Here is a 21,082-nt window from a genome sequence, read left to right as displayed (position 1 = left end):
ATTTATAAATGAAGCAGAATGACAACCCCAGCAAGCGTCTACTAGGTTTAATATATGAATATATGAATATATGAATATATGAATAGGTTTAATATATGAAGGCTATACTGAATGCGATATTGTATATACTAGACACTAATGCCCTAAGAGGCTGATTTTGATGAAGTCATTGACAAGCTTGCATTACTGTTTAAATAGAAATGTAATATTTCTATTAAACACTGCAATGGATAATAATGTAGTCCTTTTCTAAAAATAAAATGATAATAATAGTATTATTACTACTTTTTTTCATAAATTTTTATTTTTTTCCCTTTTGTGTTCAGCATTTTTACACACTCATAATTTTCTGTTTTATAACTAGGTTATTAGTGAAAAGAATTGTGTCATCTAGGTCAGGATAGGGAAAGCCTGCAATTCGCATTCTAATCTCCACACATACCTGGCCACCAGAGACTTATTAAAAATTTTTGAACCTCTTGTAGATATGGTCATGAGTCTCTGAACAGCATTTTCTCAAATCAGCTGTCAGTTTCCTACTGATAAGTAGCTCAACACAAGGAGATGCTGAAAGCAGAACCTCCAGCACCTCTCTTCCACCTGAACCAGGGAATCGAAGAGATTCAGGGTATCCTGAATGCCCTACGTTACACTCATCTAAAACTTAGCCTCTGCCACATGGACCTCGCTGTAGATAACACGTTGTCACCCACCCACCCTGAATGTCCCAGGACATGGAAAGCTCTGGCTTGGAGGTACAGCAGAGGAAACTTTGGTTTTCTTGCCCCACACCACTAGGGAGCAACTTTTGTCACTCTGAAACAAAGAAGTATGGGAAAGGAGAAAACTTGTCTAAGTTGTACAAAGCTTCACATTTGGTGCTGACATTCATTTCTGAATGAAAGTATCCCTGATGGATCATGTCTTCTTCGGCTGTATTTCCTTCAGAAAAAAAATAGTTTCTGAAAATATTTTTGCCCACCAGTTACAGTTGAGTCCCCAGGAAGAACTGTGACTGCGGATCCACTTGCACGATCCTTCAACTACATCAGCTCCTTTTAATCAAGGGTGCCTGCAAGCTAGCCTTGCCTTGGCCAGCACGCATGCCGTTTGAATAGTGTGAGGCAATGAATACAGAAAAGGCTGGCTTATCTTGGTCTTCTGACACCTTAATGCATACATTAAAGCTTTGAAGGACTAGAGTCACACAAACCTCTCAGAGCACATACAACATATCCTAGTTCTAGAATTACCACAGAAACTAAGAAAACTGCATTACTTGAACTAATATCACAGAAAATATGTAAAATGGATGAATATATTATGTATAAATAGATAGATAGAGGTATGCCTTTTCTCTCTCCACACACATATATATGCATATATGTGTGTATATATATGTGCATGTATGTGTGTGTGTATATATATATATATATATATGTATATATGTGTGCGTGTGTGTATTCTCAAATGATAGTGGGATCTGCCCATAATTATGTCATTAATAAACTATGAGTCTTAAAGAGTACATCCATTCTGCAAAATTCCTACGTATGTCTCATGATAGACAGTCCCAAGACTTTGCTGTGAAGACTCCACGGAAGGAAGATGACCTTCTCACTGCTGGCCTGGTACAGTGACTAAAACTTCTACAGTGGAGTGCAGTCCAGAGCTTGAGAGTTGCAGTGAGAACTCAGCTGAGTGTAATGTTCTTCAGAGATCAGGGCCCTAAGGCACCTGACCACAATACAGAGCTTTTGGTCTCTAGCTCTCCTGCCTCTACCAAGGCAGACTTCACATCTTAAAAACAACTAAACCTCGAATCTTCATGTGTTTTACATTAGATCCCTTGTTAGTTCTTTCTCAGTGCCACTCTACATAGAGAGCCTGGGTATGTAGCTATACTGGGCTTAATAATTATTCACTGACTTAGGGATACTCCCTATCATTTGCATACTTCAGTTCAGGAAACTAGATTATTTAACATCTACTTAACCCTGGAGCTTACTCCTAACCTAGCATATTGTTGTACAAAGTAGCAAGGGAAAGGAAAATGAATGAATTAATGAAAAAAAAATTAACACGCCTCTCTACTTTTTTTATCTTTGTACATTATATTCAATTTAAAGATTCCAGTGCTCTAAATACTGCATCAGAAAATCTTATGATAATCATCCAAGTAAATTTGGACTTAAATTAATTTTTAAAAAATCATGAAAACAATACTGATTCATACCTGTTCAAGTTACAGAGTGTCACAGCTGGGAACTCGATTTTTTCCACATACTGAACTTCTATAGATGTTGTCGTTGGCCATGTGAAGTAATTGACCAAACGACTGTAGATTTGCCAGACCAAGAGCGAGACAGAGCCCAGCACCACAGACAGCCAGATCACCTTTCGAACTTTGTTCTGGTTCTGGGCAATATTATGTATCCCATGAAAGGAAGTGGACATGGCAAAGTCTTGATCGAACTTCTTCCGGTCAGTTGGAGATGGCAGTGGTTTCTTTGAGAGGCAACGTTTTATCTTTCCTAAGAGTCCTAGTGCCCACAAAATAGAAACGTACAAATAAACAAACAAAAACAAGTAAATGGGTTATCAAAAGCTATTCATAAAACCTACAAGTCAGAAGTGACTGAACGGGTTATCTTTCTAATATGAAGTTTGTAAAGGCCCCCAGAATCATTTTCCAGTAGATGGTTTATTCAGATATCAGGAAAAGCACCAACTAGGTAAATCTACTGCTAATAAGCTAGGGCCATCTGATACCAGCCCTGGTTAAGAAAGAGATACCGATAGCAGAAACATGTCGGTATGTCATTAAGTCCAGCTTCTAATGAGTTGTTCGTGACAGCTCATAACTTCTAAAAATAGTCCTAGCTTTTAATTAGTCTTTCACCCCAGGAAACCACAGAGTTCCTTGAGTTGGATTAGGCTTATTCTCCCAAGAGTCCTATGTGAAGTCACACACCACAAGTTCCATAGCTAATCTTTGTCACCGTGCTGTTATTTTTGGTGTTGTGATGTCTGTGCATTGTATGTTTTGAGCAAAACTGTTTTACTCCTATGTTGGCTCATCAGAATGTCAGGTTTGTAGTTCGGTGACTTGATCAGCTTCCTACCTTCTTAGAAAATGAACTGGTACTTTTGAAATTCCTAGCAATAAATTAAATAATGATTATTGATATTGGTTTGTAAAGACCAGTGAAAGTTTCACTAAAATATATTTGATGATATAGAAAATAGTCATCCAGAATTTCCCTTAGGTTACTATTCTTTTGATTTGGTGATAGCAGATGCAAAGCCTCTCTGTCAAGTTAATGGGATGAGGTCCATCTGCAATTGGAGACTTCAACTTCTGCTCTAAGTCTCCTCTCCCATAACCTAGGCAACTTCAGCCATGTCTGCATTCTCCTTCTGCTTCTTCTATTAACTGGCAGCAATAACATCTGCCTTATGGCTTTTCATGTTAAATAGTGTAATGCTTAGAGAACATTCAGTGTGTAACATGGATCAGTAGAAGTACTCAACATTATTCAATATTTTTACTTTTCTTGTAGTGATGCAGGAAATGGTTACATAGTCAGGGGTTTAAGGAATGATTTAAAGTTCCTGCTTCCAAAATGAGTGCTTGGACAAGCAAGATGACTAGATGGCTGTCTCTTATTGGGTAAAGGAGTAAGCTATGCAAGCTTCATGAGCTAAGTCACATCTTTGAAATCCATGGAAAGGATGAAGGAAAGGATGAAGGAGAGAATCCCTTACCTAGATTTGTCCTCTGAGCTCCATACCTGTGCAGTGGCACCTAGGCAGCCAGCTCACATCTTACACACACACACACACACACACACACACACACACACAGATAATACTAATAAAAATAACAACGCAAATCTCAGAAACAAAAGAAAGAGATGAGATCTTTAAAAGCCAATAAATTCTCACAATGAAGTTATTTGAATTTTAAATCCTTGTTTTAATTCAGTAAATATCATTTTGTCAATTATGCAGTATTAACATTCTTCCAAAAAAAGTTCCAATCTTTTCTCATCATTAAGTTTAGTTTAATACCTTACTAGTTTCTAATCAATATGGTTTTTTTTTTTTCAGTTTGGAAAAGCTAATGATATAAAATGCATTTTCTAAAGTTTCCCATTTCGTGCAATGTACATGAACATCCACAAATACTGTTACGCTCTTAAAGCTAATTCAAACTATATTATCATGTTTATATCATCCTGACTTTCTGGAATTGTGCTATAGTCTATAATAGCATTATTTAATGTTTCTTTTAGTATCAGGTTAATCAGCACATATTTAAAAAAAACTGTCAAGGCTTCAGATAAAATCAGAAGGCTGAAAAAAACAATATTACTTAACAAAATAAGCTTAACTGTGACCTATTCTTATTCCTTAACCATTGCTTGGAAGCATTTATGAAGGCTTTACCCTGATTAAAGAAACAGCCCAGTCCCTAGCAACTCTCACCTTTCCTACTGAGGGGACATGGGCTATTAGTGAGAGGAGTAATCTAGGAATAAGTCCCTGGCCAGACACAGTGCAGCTGGCTGCAAACACTACCCAAATAATACATTTCGGATGTCAACTCTTTAAATTAAGATAGAAACATTGACAGTTGTGTTAACCCTACTGAAGCATTTCCTACTATTTGTTAGAAACATAGTGTTTTTTTTTTCTTTTTGAGTATTTCAAATTGAGAACCTACAGAGTGATATGCCTGTCAGGAAGCCCAAAATGGGCAGTGCAGACCACCAGTCCACACAACTGAGGCTTTGAACTTCCCTCTTAGAAGTACATTTCATCAGGTGAATAAACAAAAAGTTTCATTAAAAGGTTGGTCATTATAGAAACGTTAGGAAAGCAAGCACTGTATAGAAACAAAGAAACAACAAAAGTTGATTGTAACATATAGTAATATTTTTTGTAGTATTTTGAGTCCTCATAAGTTATTCTTTTGCTACTAAAACTGTATTATTCATTTTAAAATTCCTATTTGTTACTGTGAACATAATACTGAGAATCCAGTTTTCCAAGGATGAAACCTACCCCTGCTCTCTGCTTATTTCCGGTATTTAGGAATGGCGGATATTGCTGTTTAAGGATCTCTTACCTTTCTCCGTGTGCACGTGTGATTTCTCAGTATGTTCCATGTTTTGCTCTCAGTGATCCCAAGTCCTCTGGTGCATCCAATTTTTTTCAATAACAATATTCATTTTGTGCCTTTTATATAAAATACAGCACTTAAGGTTGTAAAGTGTAGGGGCAATTTAAATATTTGTGTTGCTATGTTAAGCCTCATGAAGCACTTAATCTGTAAATCAAAAAACACGGACAGAACCAGCTATGGACATTTACAGACTGGCAAGAGGCCATGATAGATTAAAACCCAGAGAGCACCGTTGAAACCCACTTTCTGAAAAAGAAAGAAGGAAAGAAACAAAGAAACAAAGAAAGAAGAAAAGCTGTGACCTCACAGTGGCCTATGATCATACCAGTGGATACCCAGGTGACAGTCTCTTCACGTTTTACTTAACATTCAGCTTCATACAAATCAAATTGTGATTGTGATTGTGTGTGTGTGTGTGTGTGTGTGTGTGTGTGTGTGTGTTTGTGGACGTGAAGTATCATTGTTTTGAAGTTTCTTTCATAAAAGAGATACAACTGTAACAAAGTGACCAGGGGAAATAGAAGAATAATAAAATTACAAAAGAAAAAAGATACTAACTAAAAAAGAAATACTAATAAAATAATATAAATTTTCCAAATCACAAAGGCCACCTTTTTTATAGTAACACCTTTGAGAACTTACCATTAATATTATTAATAAACCTAGATATGCATCCACGTGTATAAATGCTGCCATCTGTTGACCATACACAGTAATTACATGTTTCTCCACTAGATCCTGATGCCTTTGTCATGGTAATATTTCACAAGCAATTTTTCCCTTCAACATTGGACATCTATTGGGAAACTCCAATACCATAACTTGAAGCTGAGCTAACGTGGTTTGGTTTTGTCAAGAAGTCACTCTTGCTTCTGCTCCTCCCTCTTAGTGACTGAATTAAATTTGAATTTCAACTTGTGTAGTTATAATTCCCTCTCCATTTTTCCTCACTTTCTTGTTTGAAATCAAGACCAAGGATTCTCCTCACAGATATAACTTGTTCTTTTGTAAACCTGGCCTTTTCACTTTCTAAGATACCCAATTAAAATTAAACATAGATGCTCACACTTTCTTTCTCTGATGGTGATGCTATGTGGAATAAGCCTATGTGACAGAAGATAGATTTGTAAGCCCCTCTTCCCTGCCCCACCCCACTTCCCAGTAAAGGTAAAGAAAGCTACAGAATAGCCTAATAAAGCCAATCCCAGGAGAACTAAGAGAATTCTGAGTCATCATTATCTCCCTTTATGCACTTGTAGCACCAACAGCAAAGGATGACTTATTAATGCAGACAAATAATAAACGATTAAATAAAACATGCTGGACAGAAAAGTAGACAGCAAACCCAACTGCCCTTTCACTTAGATTCTGGGCATGAGTGATCCTTAGAATCAATGAACACTGTCTAGAGGACTGTATTTACTCTGGCCCAGCCCCAGTTACAGAGATACAGTTTGTGTTAGCTATTTAGTTATTGAAGGATACTTTTGCTAATTCTACTTTTGACATATTCATATGTTTTCATTACTCTTTCCTGTTGTGAGTGTGGCAATGGAACCCAGGCTTCTGCTAAAACTAAGCAAATGTTTCACTGCCCAGTCAGGTACTCTGTCATTTGGCTCCTACTTTGCAATTTTAATTTGAAGTAAAATTTTATGTTTTATTTTCTCTTTGGGAGAATGCATGTCCCTTCTTGTCCTTCTTTGCTCCTTCCCCTTCCTCCTCCTGCTTACTCTTTCTCCTTGTCTTCCTCTTCTTTCTTTTTCCCTGCCTTCATCTTTTCTGTTATATTCAGAGCATGTATATGTTTTTTTTATTATACTTAAGATAGATGTTTGGTTTGTTCTTAATAACTTTGGAAAATAAGTTATCAGCTTACCATGTATGTAAGAGAATAAAAATTTAACAGTGTATCTATCAATTTGGGTCTGAAATACTATTAAATTAAAACTGTTAGAAATAAGTGTTTTTTAATTGGATATTTTATTTATTTATTTATTTATTTGTTTGTTTGTTTGTTTATATTTCAAATGTTTATCCCATTGACTGTTTATCCTCAAATCCCCTATCCCATTCCCCTTCCCCTGCTTCTATAAGGGTGCTTCCCCCACCCACCCATTCACTTCTGCCTCCCCACCCTGGCATCCCCCTACACTAGGGCATCGAGCCTTCACAGGATCAAGGGCCTCCCCTTATTTTGATGCCAGACAAGGCCATCCTCTGTTACATATGCAGCTGGAGTCATGGGTCCCTCCATGTGCACTCTTTGTAGAATCAAGTTCTTATAGCTGGCAAGTACAGGTGATGTTTTTGTTACAGCATTCTTTATATAAAGACCATTTTAAATTAAAATGAATAATTTTCTTTTAAAAGCTTAAATTGCATGTTAGTCACAGAGGTTTTTTTGTGGCTTGTTTTATACTTTGTTAGTTGCTATTCTTGAAATGTCAGTCTGATGGGTCATTTTTCTTTTATTGATTTTATTTTTATAGATGCACATACTAATTTTTGGTACCCCAGTTCCTCAGTTCCAATTTTTCCTATCTTCTCCTCACCATTTTTCCCACTCAAGTTTATGTATACTTTTCTAAACCCAAGTCCACTTAGTGCTGACAGTTTATGCATGGGTGTAGGGATGTCCATCAGAGCGTGGGTAGCCCACCAGAGCCCACCATCGCTGAATAGAGCTGACTCCCCCTCATCCAGGAGCCACCAGTCGCTAAACGTTTCTTAGCTGGGGAGGATGTGGACTTCATGAGCCCCTCCCACATCTATATTGGGATTGGGCCTGGCTTGATCTTTCTCAGGTCTTGTTCATACACACTTAGCTGCCAGAAATATCATGTGCATATTATGTTTACTTTTATAAAGCACAAATAAGAAGAAATTAGTCAATATGTCATATCATATATAATTAAAACCAATTCACATAAAGTAGAGAGTGACCTTAGTATTCAATATCAATCAGCCCTTGTGTCCTGGCACAAGCCTAGCTCGTTTAACAGAGGAGGCAGCTCAGAAACAGGGCCAGACAGTGAAAGGTCTATGAGGCTGGACATTAAGCCTGCTTAGTTTGCTATCTACTATACTCATTAGAAAAATAGATAGCAAGTAGGAGACAATCTGAAAACACTTGATGCATGACTAAGTGATTTGTTCCAGTCTTGTACTCTCTTCATTTTTATACCAGAAGACAACTCGTGATATTTTCAACATTTTATTTTGAAAATGAAACTCATAGTAAATTGCCTTATTACAGGAGTGGGATATAGGGACACTTGGGTTAGAACATGGCAGGTTTGGAGGCTCTTCCTATGGCACAAGAGCAGGGAACATTTACCATAGAAAACTACGTAGTGAACAAAAAAGTGGAAAATTTGAACAAGTTTTCAATAAATACTCACACCATCCTTATGAATGAAATGGCCTCAAAAATTAACAACAGCAGTGTTGCAGGCTTCATTCAAGAAACAGGGAGACAAATCCAAGAAAGTAAACTGGTCCTTGTCAGCAAATAACAAAGCTCAAAGCCAGCCTGTGCCTGAGGCTGGCGCTAAGGCTGAGCAGTCTCAGAAAAAATGTGCACATATCCCGACCCATGTCCCTGTGCTGCAGCCCTACAGTATACAGTCTATGTGGTGTCCTCATACCTTCTCATCAAATGTCCCAGTGTAAGGTTCCCATAGGTTCCTGGCTACTATGAAGACTCTCACAAAAATTGATTTTCTTAGTTTGGAATCTCCAACCTTCAGATGTTTTCTTTCAACTCATTACCTGTACAGATGAAAGAGAAACTAGAACCGAAGATCAATTACCTTGTGATGATTTATAATGAATGCTGTAACAGAGTCTTCCAGGAATAAGGAATAAAACTATGTAAGCACATATAAAATTGTGCATCACCTTCAGAACTCAAGTGAAAGCAAACTAAGCACAAAACACTGCTTCTTAGAACACAGCTACAGAAGTGTGGCATGCTGAGAGATTTATTCTGGAAGGACTTAAAACTCTTAGAGCCCGCCCTATTTCCTATCCTTCTAAGCCACACTTGAATCCCCCGTTTCTTAGCTTGCTGCAAATTTCCCTTATCGGGTCAAAAAATTTCAGAACTATCAAAGGAAGACTCACTTGCAGTAACTACTATGAGTTTCGTAAATACAGCTCACATCATACCATCAAAGCACTTGAAAAGAAGTTGCCTTGTACCTTGGTGTATACAGTGCAATATGAAACAATCATCTCTGCATCTTAGCCACTATCTCTTCTGTATCTCAAAGGTATTTAGCCAATGTCATGGTCTACTCCTTAAATACTTTGAGTTCTTCTAAAATATCACTTACCAAACCCTTGAAATTCCCTTTTCTGTGTTGCCTCTAGAGAAAGGGGATTGCAATGTGTTTTATTTGATTTGGCCAGTGGCCATGTTTGGTGATGGAACCATTAGCCTGTGCTTACTTTGACGTGTTAATAAATGTATATGCCTTTGGTCCTAGGAAATTATACAGTGAATACACAGATAAGTGTTTTACTTCAATGCATCATCTCCTTCATTAAGTTCACCTTCATTCTTAAATATATTGGATTTCTTAAGAACCAGAACTCCATGGAATGAAGAGAAAATGTGGAGCTCATTCAGGATGCACAGCCCTGGTGCAGCCCTATTATTTGAGAAGCCATGTTCACATGTTCTGTAGTCTCTCCCTAATCCAGGATCTAATCAAGGACCATAGATTGCAGGTTTCATGTGTGTTTAAGTAATGTTGAGTCCAAAGAGACCTGAAGTCATTCTTTTACCTTTTATTTCATTGGTATTTATTTTCAAAAACTCCTGCTTGATGCTTTGCACAGTACATCTCCATGCAGAATTTTCCTTTCTCCTTCATTGTAGCTTCAGGCCAAATATTCATGATCCACAGACATCATAGAGAGAGACCCAAGGTCTCAGTTTCTCCTGTATTCAGTGACTGTAGTTCTTCCATTGGATGGCATATTCCAGGGGAGGATATCTCTTCCTTTCCAAAACTGGCAAGCAAACTGAAGCAGCAGCTGATTTCGGAAAAAGAGTGTTCCCTTCCAAGTCATGTTATGCCATGGCTTTAATGAAAGCCAAAGAATCTTATTGGTAAGAACTATTCCTACGGTGTTTATAAAAGAGCCATATTTAATTTCTATTGCTCTTTTTGTATGTGTCGACTGGGATCCTTTTGTAATGATATGATTGAAGATATTTGATTTCTCTTCCTCCTGATTAAAAGAAAATTGTGTATGTAAATTCAAAGATGGCTCTATAATTTTATACCTTAGACAGTATTTGATAGGTATTGAATACAATTTTTTATTTTCAATTTTTCTGGAAAATAATTAAAATGAGTTTACTGTATGATTTTCCATAGAAAATTTCTACAGAAAACATGTTATGGAAGAAAAATTCTGATCATTTGATAATTCACATTTGTAATGCTTAAGACATTGATGAGCCATCTCAGATACTACGATCCGTAGGTGTAGAAAAGGAGCTATCTTAGAACCATTCCCACTCTCATTTATTTGAGCTTTATGAAGAGATGCATGAGGCAATGCATAGGTGACAAACTTTTGGATGTTCCTTTTAAATAACTCAATGATTTTATTCATGCATCATGTATACATTTTATAATTTTATATCAAATATATTGAAAATAAAATTTCCATGCTTCCTGGGTCATAAAAAGGCAAATATCATAATTTCTATTGCTTATTATGTGTCTGTTCTATGACTGTAGCTAACAGGATGCGGAATTTGTTTTCTGAACAGAATTGCTGATTTTTATTCTCATATATTGAACAAAATGCTGTTACTTAGATCTCTAAATGTGAAAAGTAGCTTTTATTTGCATTATACACAGGAGCAAAGAAGGCAGAAAAGATATTGTATTTGTGACATCATCATTAACAAACATGACTGAAATGCATATCTTAATTATTTGTGCATTTGAAAACTGCACACCAGGGACACTATGCTCAGTTTTCTGAAAGCAAAAGGCACTTGGGAGAATGCTAATGGGCTTCTAATTCTTCTCTTTCATTAGTCCCTGGTGGCCTGCTATTGGCTCAGCCCGTGGGAGGGTTCTGTTTGTCACACAGCTACATCTTGGCCGGAAGGACACAGCTCGTCCTTAAAAACTAGTAGGTATTTCATACATAGTTATCAAAAATGTTCCTGCCATTGGTCAACAGAGGGGGAAGGATTCCACTAATGCTTAACTTGCAGGCTCACAAGATTGCAAAATGATGTGTCCATACAGCAGACGACACTATGGGTCAAGGTTACCTGAAAAAAGTTTCTCCAAATACTCACCCAGAAATTTTATGTTCCTTTCTGCTTTCTCAATTCTGAACTTTTAGTTCTGTACAATGGAACATCTGGCTAACAGTTTCCTATATTCCAACACCCTAGAACAAAAATATGTATTTGCTATTATAGTAGTACATTTGAACATTATTCTAATGAAGATCATAAATTGTGTACTTAATGTTTCTTTTGTAACACAAAGCAAAACAAAAGTAAAGATGACAAGGCAAAATCTAAAAAAATCTAAAAAACAAAACAAAACAATACAAAACAAAACAACAACAACAACAAAAAAAAACAACTTCATTTGGGTAGGGTTTTTGAGTAAGGTTTTTGCCAGATAATTCTTCAATGGTGTTGTAATAGATCTTAATGAAGTTATGACAGTCCTAAGTCTAAACACTGGTGTCCTTGTGGGAGACAGAATGAGAGGCAATGTGAAAGGACAGAGAGAAGGGAAGGCACTAGAGATAGAAACAGGCACAGAGATTAGAGCTGTCAGGCTAAGGAATGCCAGACCTGACTGAAGCTGGTGGATGCATGCCAGAAAGGATTGTATGTAGGCCCATTGCAGGTAAGAAAACAGAGACTGGAAAGATGACTCCGTGGCTGGGGATATTTGCTGCCTTTTCAGAGTCTGTTTCCCAGCACCCATGCAGTGCCCGAGGTTAAAGGGCTTAGATGAGTTTGCTCCTCCCTCTTTGCTGAGGGCAACAAGCTTATCTGTTTCCACTTCCTGACTAAAAACTGGCTTCTGCAGCTCTAAGACTTCCAACAACTCAGGGCTTCAGAGCTTCTAGAAACATCCTCTTAGGAACTTCCTGCCACATGCCTGGCTTAGTGGCTTTCTTAAACTGGGCAGAGAGGAATAGACAACTCCTTTAGTTGTGTTTTCTTCATGACTCTAAAGCCAGAATCACATGACTGATGCCACACCTGATTTTGCTGTGCCCAGAAATGGAGATTGACCCCTTTTTAAAATTACATTTGCTTAATCTTTTCTTTGTTGTTGCTTTTCAGGAGCATAAAAGTCCCTCAGGCACTTCCTTCTCACAAGTTAGAATCTTTGGTGAGTGGAGTCTTGCCCTGAGGCCATCTATCCCTTTAGTCTGTTTCATATTAGGCGGCTTCTTATCTCTTTCAGCACAAGCCTTGCCTCCAATATTACATTTCCTTTGGATATTTTTCTCCCCAAATTATGAGTTTCCCCTGGATTCTTTTCATTGTAGATTTGCAAATCTGTGAGAAGGAATAACAGTGGGACAGAGTCAATACTAAGCTATCTTAAAATATCCTTGCCAGTGAAATTAATCCAAAGGTTTTTAGTTTGGTTTCAGGTATATTTTTAGGAAAGGGGCAGAAAGCAGCTACATTCTTTGCCATAATATCAGAAGAGTAGTTTTTGCTGCTGCTGCTGGTGGTGGTGGTGGTGGTGGTGTGTGTGTGTGTGTGTGTGTGTGTGTGTGTGTGTGTGTGTGTGTGTGTTTTAGCTCAGCTGCTAATATTTTTTCCCCTCTGAACCCTTTTGATCTGGGTTCTCAACATGAATGTTTACTAACCTACTGCTAGGAAGGCCTACTAAGTCCGCTTAGAATACTCAACCACTTCCCTAGTCAAAAGTCCAACGTCTTCTACATTCCTCCAAAAACCAGCATGGTAAAGGTTGCTGCATTAACAGCCCAATCTCTGGTACCAACTCTTAGTCACTTTTCAGTTGCTGTGACGATACAGCATAGCCAAAGCAACTTATTAAAAGAAACTTTTATTTTGGGAGTTATCACAGGTAACATGGCGACAGCAGCTAGGGATGGTAGTGGAGCAGTAGTAGCTGAGAGCTTAACTCCTTATCCACAAGTAGAAGGCAGAGAACACTAACTAGGAATGGAATGGGCTTTAAAATCTTCAAAGCCCATCCCTGTTACACACCTCCTTCAATAAGGCCACACCTCCTTATCCTTCCCAAGTCTTCCACCACTAATGACCAAGAATTCAAATGCACGAGTCAATGGATGCCATTCTCTTTCAAACTACTGTAAGAAACTTGTCAGGATGGATATAAACTGCTCTCTGGAGCAATGCTGCTAAATGAAGCAATGTAATGGCCCTGGAGTGGAAAATGTAATCAGTCAAAGTCTTCGCAAGCTACAGAAATAATATTGCACATATTCGCAGTTACAGAAATGATCTGATCAAGTGGCTTTGAGGGGAAAGTAGGAGAGAGTGTTAGAGCAGAATAGTACGTCTGTCTGTTTGCCTTTCCTTTGGCTTTGCTTTTGCTATCATGATGTAGCCTTGCCTTGCCTGGACTTGTGGAACTCCTGACCTGGCTTACCCAGGACTGGAATCACAAGTACATACCACCATCCCTGGGATAGGGCACAGTTTTTAAGGTGTCTAGTAGTTCAAGATGCACTGTTCTAAGGGGAGAGTTTGAAAAGTTAGTACCTATGCACAATAATGAGCAGGATACTGAAATATAAGTATTTTGGGGTAGCTGTAATAAAACACACTGACCAAAAGCAATTTGGGAAGGAAGCGATTATTTCCTTTTCTTCAGCAGGCAACAGTTGCTTGTAACTCCCAGTTTAAATTCCTGAGTTTTAAATCTTTACTGAAAACAATTTAGTTTTAATTATCTTACAAGAATGTGTTTATATATTTGAAAGTTTCATCATTCCAAGAATGCTGTAACCATTCTGCTGTTTCACAACAGTGCAGGAGGGCAATGGGCTCATTAAAGACAATGAATGCACGCAGGTAGTTCAGTCAACATATGCTTATTCCTTCTTTGTCTATAAAGGGAAGTGTGTACCTTTAAGTTCTTAACCCATAGGGCTGTATAAAATGAACATACAAACATTACATGACTATAGAGATGGAGAGGCTTAAATTTAAATGACTCTCATTGAAATGTTGCAATCATTCTGTCAAGGAGCTAATACATACCTAGAACACAATATGGGCAGTCCTGACCTAGAAAGACTGAGCACCACCCAGTCAGTGCTCACCAGAACCTAAAGGTCAGATTTGCAGGTTTACATTTTTCTGAATTGACCCAGTTAGATAAAGAGGAAAAACAAACATGATGAAGAGTAACTTGAATGAGAGATATCCCTCACAGGTCCCTGTATTTGAGCAACTGGTTCCCAGTTGTTAACACTGTTTGGAGAGTTCATAGAACTTTTAGGATATGGAACCTTGATGAAGGAAGTAAGTCACTGTAGGCTTTGAACAATTATCATCTCCCATTCCCAGCTGAGTATGCCCATTCATCTCATCCTCTTTCTGCCTATGTATGAGATGTGACTGCTCAGCTTCCTGCTTCTGCTGTCATGTCTTCCCCACCACGATGGCATCTAGGTCCCTGGAACTGTAAGCCAAATTAAACTTTCTTCCTTAAGTTGCCTTTGGTCATAATACTGTAGAAGGCTACTGAGTTATAGTTTTGTCATCTCATGAAAGTATTCTAAACATTCTTAAAAGTACTAAGCTAAACACAGAAGTGGATGCTCACAGTCAGCTATTGAATGGATCACAGGGGCCCCAATGGAGGAGCTAGAGAAAGCACCCAAGGAACTAAAGGGAACTGCAACCCTATAGGTGGAACAACAATATGAACTAACCAGTACCCCAGAGCTCTTGTCTCTAGCTGCATATGTATCAAAAGATGGCCTAATAGGCCATCACTTGAAAGAGAGGCCCATTGGACTTGCAAACTTTATATGCCCCAGTACAGGGGAATGCCAGGGCCAAAAAGGGGGAGTGGGGGGGTAGGGGACGGGGGGGGGGTAGGGGGGACTTTTGGTATAGCATTGGAAATGTAAATGAGCTAAATACCTAACAAAAAAATGGAAAAAAACAACAAAAACAAAAAACAAACAAACAAAAAAAGTACTAAGCTAGCTTTTGTAAAACTTGTCTCTGGACCAGCCCTAAATTTCTATAAATTGTGACCCCAAGATAAAGGTTAACTGCTTGACCATTTAACAGCTCTCTCTCCATTTCTGTAAACAATGCTTACTCTCTACAGATGTCCAGAGTTGCCTTTCTGTATACAACGCATTGTATATTTTGCCCTTAAAAACTCGAACTAACTGGAAAAGGATTGCTTGCCACTAATCTGGGCTGGTCCCACCAGCAGCTAATGAATACTCCATTTAATGTATGCAAGCCTCTTGGGACACTTTCTTTTCAACACAGAACAGTACTCTATTACAGCAACATCAACAAAATACCTCATACAACTATACAATGATAACTACTGAATTGTTTTAGTGTTGTAATTTTTCTCAAGAACCAAGAGGAAAGATAGGTTAGAAACATTCACTAGAGTCCCTGGTGTTAGAATAAGGAACTTGAGTTTATTGGGTGTTGTCTCTTTGACTGTCCTAAGGAACAAACTCAATTTCCTAAGATGCTGTGGTGTGGCTCAAAATTCCAAGGGCAGCTTAAACATTTCCTTAACTATTAATGCTTGACTGAAATGCTTCTGCTATCATGTTGTACTTTTCCAGTGGCATCTGTTCACAGTGAAGCGATCTCCTAACACCTCACCGCAGTCTACTCATGAATCTCATCCTGCAGATGTTTGCTTTGCCACTGCATCCACAGCTTTTGCCTATCTCAGAGTGAGATCTTGTGTTTGCACTGTTTTCATCAAACACTCGGAATTGCTACTATTTACCCTGTTTGGTTGTTCTTTGTATTAATTATTGACTACTTGTTAAAAGTACACACAAACTGTCATGGAGATGGATCAGTGGGTAAAGACACCTGTATAGCGAATAACTATCTGAATTTTATTCCTAGAACCAACATGGTAGAAGGTCTTTTGACCTACCCAGGCCTGCAAAAATAAATTAATAAGTAAGTGAAGAAGTTTTCAAAAGCACAGAGGAAGAGAATAATACCGTCCATGGAACAGTGTCTTTTAGAAAGACAAGCCCTTCTGAAAACCACATGGTTGGACTTTCAGATGAGAAGCTACATCAGGTCAAAAGATGTTAGGAAAACAAACAGGTCATTGACTTTTTCTAACAAATATACAAAAAATATCAAATTACCTATAAAACAGTAAACCATTGTAGAAATGCTGGATCTCAGAGCACTGGATCCCAGAAATAACAACTATCAAATTAAATAATACCCTTTCCAAATTTAATGAAATGATTGTTTTAAAGATAATTTTAGATAAAATTTCACTAAATTTTCTGTACATTTGATTTGGAAATTTGTGTGCATCTCAATCTCTGCAAATCAGCTTCCTAAGAGTTATAAGCAGCCAGATGTTGGTGGTGCACACCTTTAATCCCTGCAGTCAGGAGGCTAAGGTAAATGGATCTCTATGAGTTCAAGGCTAGCCTGGTTTACAGAATGGGTTCCAAGACAGGCAGGGATGTATAGACAAACTCTTGTTTTGGAAAACCAAAACTATAATAATAATAATAATGATGGTGATGATGATGATGATGGTGGTGGTGGTGGTAGTCATGGTGGTGGTGGATATAATCATATTCACTGACTCTATAAAACCTCTCTAAAAGCATAGGGCTTCCTAGAGCATCCCTCACGTGCTGGCTGGAGAAGAAAGTACAGGGATGGTTGCTGCATCAATTCTCTCACAGGTGAAGATAGAGACAGCCAGGGTTGTACTAAGATATCTGGCAAGTAGAGTTAGCTAACCATTTTTTCTTGTAGTCTTTGTTGTTGTTTTGCTTTGTTTGAATCCCTTGCTGTTTATTAAAATACTCAGGGGGGAAAAAGCAATTTAAGGGGACATGAGTTTATTCTAGTCTATCATGGAGAGGAAGGCAAGACAGCAGAAGCTCAAAGCAGTAGGTCACATTGTGCCTTCTGTCAGAGCAGAGCAGTAAGGATCTGCCTTCTGGTGCACAGCACATGTTCTTGTTCTCCACCTTTATTCTGTCCAGGATCTCCTGCCTTGGGAAAAGGGATCATAAACACTGGGCAAGTCTTTTCACCTCAATTAAGCCAATTAAGATAATATTCCATAGAGATGCCCAGAGGCTGTCTCCTAGGTGATACTAACTTCTGCCAAATTGACAGTTAACATTAATCATTGTTTATCTTATTAGGTATCTCAGAGAGAGTGACATCTTATTTTATTTTAGGGGCTGTAGAAGAGAAAATTTTATGTAATCAGAATTACTTTTAAAACAGATTCATACTATAATCCACTTTAATATCAGAAGTAAAATAAAAACTGAAAATACCTACATGTTCCACCTTTATTATTCTTCTGTATTTTATATTTTTCTGAAACCAGTGTAAAAGGAATAAAAAAATGAAATTTAAAAAATGGTTTATTTATTCCAGTGGAGCAGCAAGGATTCACATTATTTCATATCAGAATTTTTGCTGTTTTGTACCTTTTAACATTAACATAGTTCAATAGTAGCAACTGGAACTAATTAGGAGTCTTACTCATACCCTCTAGCTCTGAAGATGCTGGGCATGAGAGCTCTAGCTTTATCCCTTAGTAACAGCTAGGCATGGACTTTGGTACACACTTCTTTCATCATGCAGAATTTCTGTAACTGAGATAAAGGAGACAGAAACACAGGGAAACGTGTGCATCTGACCCCTTATTCCAAGGAGAAAGAGGAGGTCATTCGTGTGTTCTTGTGAAAAACACTCTTTTTTCTCTCTCTTTTTAATATTAGATATTTTCTTTATTTACATTTCAAATGTTATCCTCTTTCCTATCTTTTCTTTTTATCTGTTTTCCTCTGAAAATCCCCTATTTCCACACCCCTCCCCTTGTTCCCCAACCAACGCACTCCTGCTTCCTGGCCCTAGCATTCCCCTAAACTGGGACATAGAACCTTCACAGGACCAAGGCCCCCTCTTCCCATTGATGACCGACTAGGCCATCCTCTGCTACATATGCAGGTAGAGCCATGAGTCCCACCATGTGTTTTCTTTGATTGGTGGTTTAGCCCCAGGGAGCTCTGGGAGTACTGGTTAGTTCATATTGTTGTTCCTCCTATGCGGCTGCAGCTTCTTCAGCACCTTAGGTACTTTCTCCAGCTCCTTCATTGGGGACCTTGTGCTCTGTCCAATGGATAACTGTGAGCATCCACTTCTGTATTTGCCAGGCACTGGCAGAGTCTCTTAGGAGACATCTATATCAGGGTCCTGTCAGCAAAATCTTGTTGGCATCTGCAATAGAGTCTGGGTTTGCTGTTTGTTTGTGGGATGGATCCCCAGGTGAGGCAGTCTCTGGATGGTGTTTCCTTCAGTCTCTGCTCCAAGCTTTGTCTCTGTAACTCCTTCCATGGGTATTTTGTTCCCCCTTCTAAGAAGAGTCAAAGTAGCCACACTTTGGCCTTCCTTCTTCTCGAGTTTCATGTGTTTTGCAAATTGTGCCTTGGGTATTCTGAGATAAAAACAATCTTACAAAACAGATTACACAGAATGACTCAGCGAGTTGAGTTGCCATGTGACCCTGTGTTCATGTGTGAGCAAAGCTTAGAAGCACAGGTGCTGGGGCATGTGCTAGCAGTGTCTACAGCTCCTCTGGCCCCAGTAGAATATTAATAAGAGCTGTGAATTAGAATACCCTGGAAAATCAGTTTTATCACATGACTTTTGTTTTTTGGAAATAAGCACCCTCAGTCTGGTCTCACATTTACACTGTTCGGTGCCCTGTGAGTCCTTGCTTTTCAGCTGGTGTCTCCTTTGCACATGCGCCTCTTCCAATCGTCTTTGCTTTCCCCTGTTCTATTTTCTCATGGCCTTTTAAAAGAAGAGAATTGGCAAAGATAGAACAGAGTCTGACCATTGAGTATTATGTGGCAGTCTGCATAAGAGGAAGAACACAGATGTCACAGGAGCAAATGCTTGATTTGCATTCAGGCTTTTTGAATAAATAGCTAATGCAGCCCAGGAAAAAATCAGTTCTCAGAGGGCAGAGTACAGTAGCAAGCTAGTGGAGGAGCTATAATTCCCTATTGATAAACTCAGGAGACTGAGTCAGGGAGGGGTTCCTGGGTCTAGAACTTTCAGGATAGTCTAGAGAGACAACCCACTTCCAAATCAAACACAAGACATAGCTGCTAGATAATTAATAAGCTAATTAACTTAGTGAGAAATAAAATGAACCCTGTAGAGTGCCTAGCAGAGGAAATGCATTTCACATTCAGTTTTGTTTTGTTTTTACACTTCAGGAAGTGTTTTGTAATTATTTATACAGGTAACTCTACAAACAGAAAACAGTGATAAATTAATCATGAGAATTAACAATAGTTATGGTTTGGATATGAAACGTTTTCCACAGGTTCCTGTGCTAAATCTTTAGTTTCCAGCGCACAGTACTATTTTAGGAAGGGGTGGAAACCAGGGGCAATGGACTCACTGAAGAGGAAGGTCACTGAAAGCTTGACTTTGGAACTTTTATCTATTTCTGATTCCTCGTTCTGTTCTTCTTCTGCTTTCTGTCTACCAGGACATGAAAGTATCTTCCATCACACACACACACACACACACACACACACACACACACAAACACACACTAGTGTGCACACACACGTGCATACACACTCCTGTTACCATGGTGTTCTGCTTCGGCCCAGATTCAGTGAAGCAACGGACTGTGGATAGGAACTGCTGCAACTGTGCTAAAATGAAGTATTCCTCTTTTGTTCTCTTGGGTATTTTGGTCAAAGTGACAATCAAGAAAGAAAGAATAGTGAGAATAACAGCATCAACCAACCAGGCAGGAATAACTGGGTCCCAGCCACAGCTTTCACAGAAAAGACAGTTGCAGACTTACTGTCATCCCTGTGGACAAAGATCAGATGTAAATAGAGCGTGGGAACTTTAAACTTGCTCACTGACTTCCTCAGCTCCCCATGTCTCTTTCTTCCGGGCTTCCAGCTTTTGGTAAGTTTTTCCTGTGCTTCACCCGCTTTCATCTGTGATTGCAAAGAGCAAAGGACAAAAGGAAGGTTCTGTGTTGTTGACAAATGCACGCTGTGTCCTTACATTCCGGATCTACACTGAGTTCAGAAGGTATAAAAAGAGGTGACACACAGTGCCTGTCTACTAGAAATGCAGCCTCCTGAACAAGTCTGGTACAGGACTAGATGATGACAAGCAAAGTTGTTGAGGGCTAAGAATCTGATAGGAACCAAGTAGGTGAAATTACAGAGGAGGAAGAAACCATTTCTTCTTGGAAGCATCTTAGAAAACATCCTCTGGAAAATGGTCAGGGCAATGTTTAAAAGGCAGAGCCCATGAGTAAAGACGTCAGGTAGGGGGCAGGGGAGGAGGCCCATTGGCATGGAGACAGCAAGCATAATGTCTCTATGCTCACCCTTCTTGAAACCTAAAACTCAAAATCTTAAGTGTGTGAAGTCTTTTTTTTTTAATAATATTTTTATTAGGTATTTTCTTCATTTACATTTCCAATGCTATCCCAAAAGTCCCCCATACCCTCCCCCTTTCCCCTACCCACCCACTCCCACTTTTTGGCCCTGGCGTTCCCCTGTACTGGGGCATATAAAGTTTGCATGTCCAATGGGCCTCTCTTTCCAGTG

At 38.7% G+C, this 21,082-nt stretch overlaps 1 protein-coding gene across 9 annotated transcripts in view; it reads right to left on the bottom strand.

Moving 5' to 3' along the window:
* Asic5 (acid sensing ion channel subunit family member 5) overlaps positions 1–20,404 on the bottom strand; it is a 39,166-nt gene extending 18,762 nt beyond the window's left edge. For 2 of the 9 annotated variants that reach the window (XM_029475644.1, XM_029475645.1), the window contains exons 1-5: positions 20,317–20,404; positions 11,529–11,623; positions 8,842–10,435; positions 5,135–5,335; positions 2,237–2,543 (exon numbers count right to left, since the gene is read on the bottom strand). In XM_029475644.1, the coding sequence (XP_029331504.1) occupies positions 2,237–2,543; positions 5,135–5,174 (347 nt within the window). In that variant the 5' untranslated portion in view covers positions 5,175–5,335; positions 8,842–10,435; positions 11,529–11,623; positions 20,317–20,404. Of the gene's footprint in view, positions 1–2,236; positions 2,544–5,134; positions 5,336–8,595; positions 10,436–11,528; positions 11,624–12,041; positions 12,448–20,316 lie in introns of those variants that run through there. The other 7 variants (XM_029475639.1, XM_029475638.1, XM_029475641.1 and 4 more) reach the window with 7 other exon arrangements.
* Between the last annotated feature and the right edge of the window lie 678 nt (positions 20,405–21,082).

Source organism: Mus caroli, chromosome 3, assembly GCF_900094665.2.
Source record: "Mus caroli chromosome 3, CAROLI_EIJ_v1.1, whole genome shotgun sequence".
NCBI classification, from domain to species: domain Eukaryota; kingdom Metazoa; phylum Chordata; class Mammalia; order Rodentia; family Muridae; genus Mus; species Mus caroli.
Note: the sequence above shows the minus strand (reverse complement) of the source record. Positions and strands in the feature narration are given on the sequence as shown.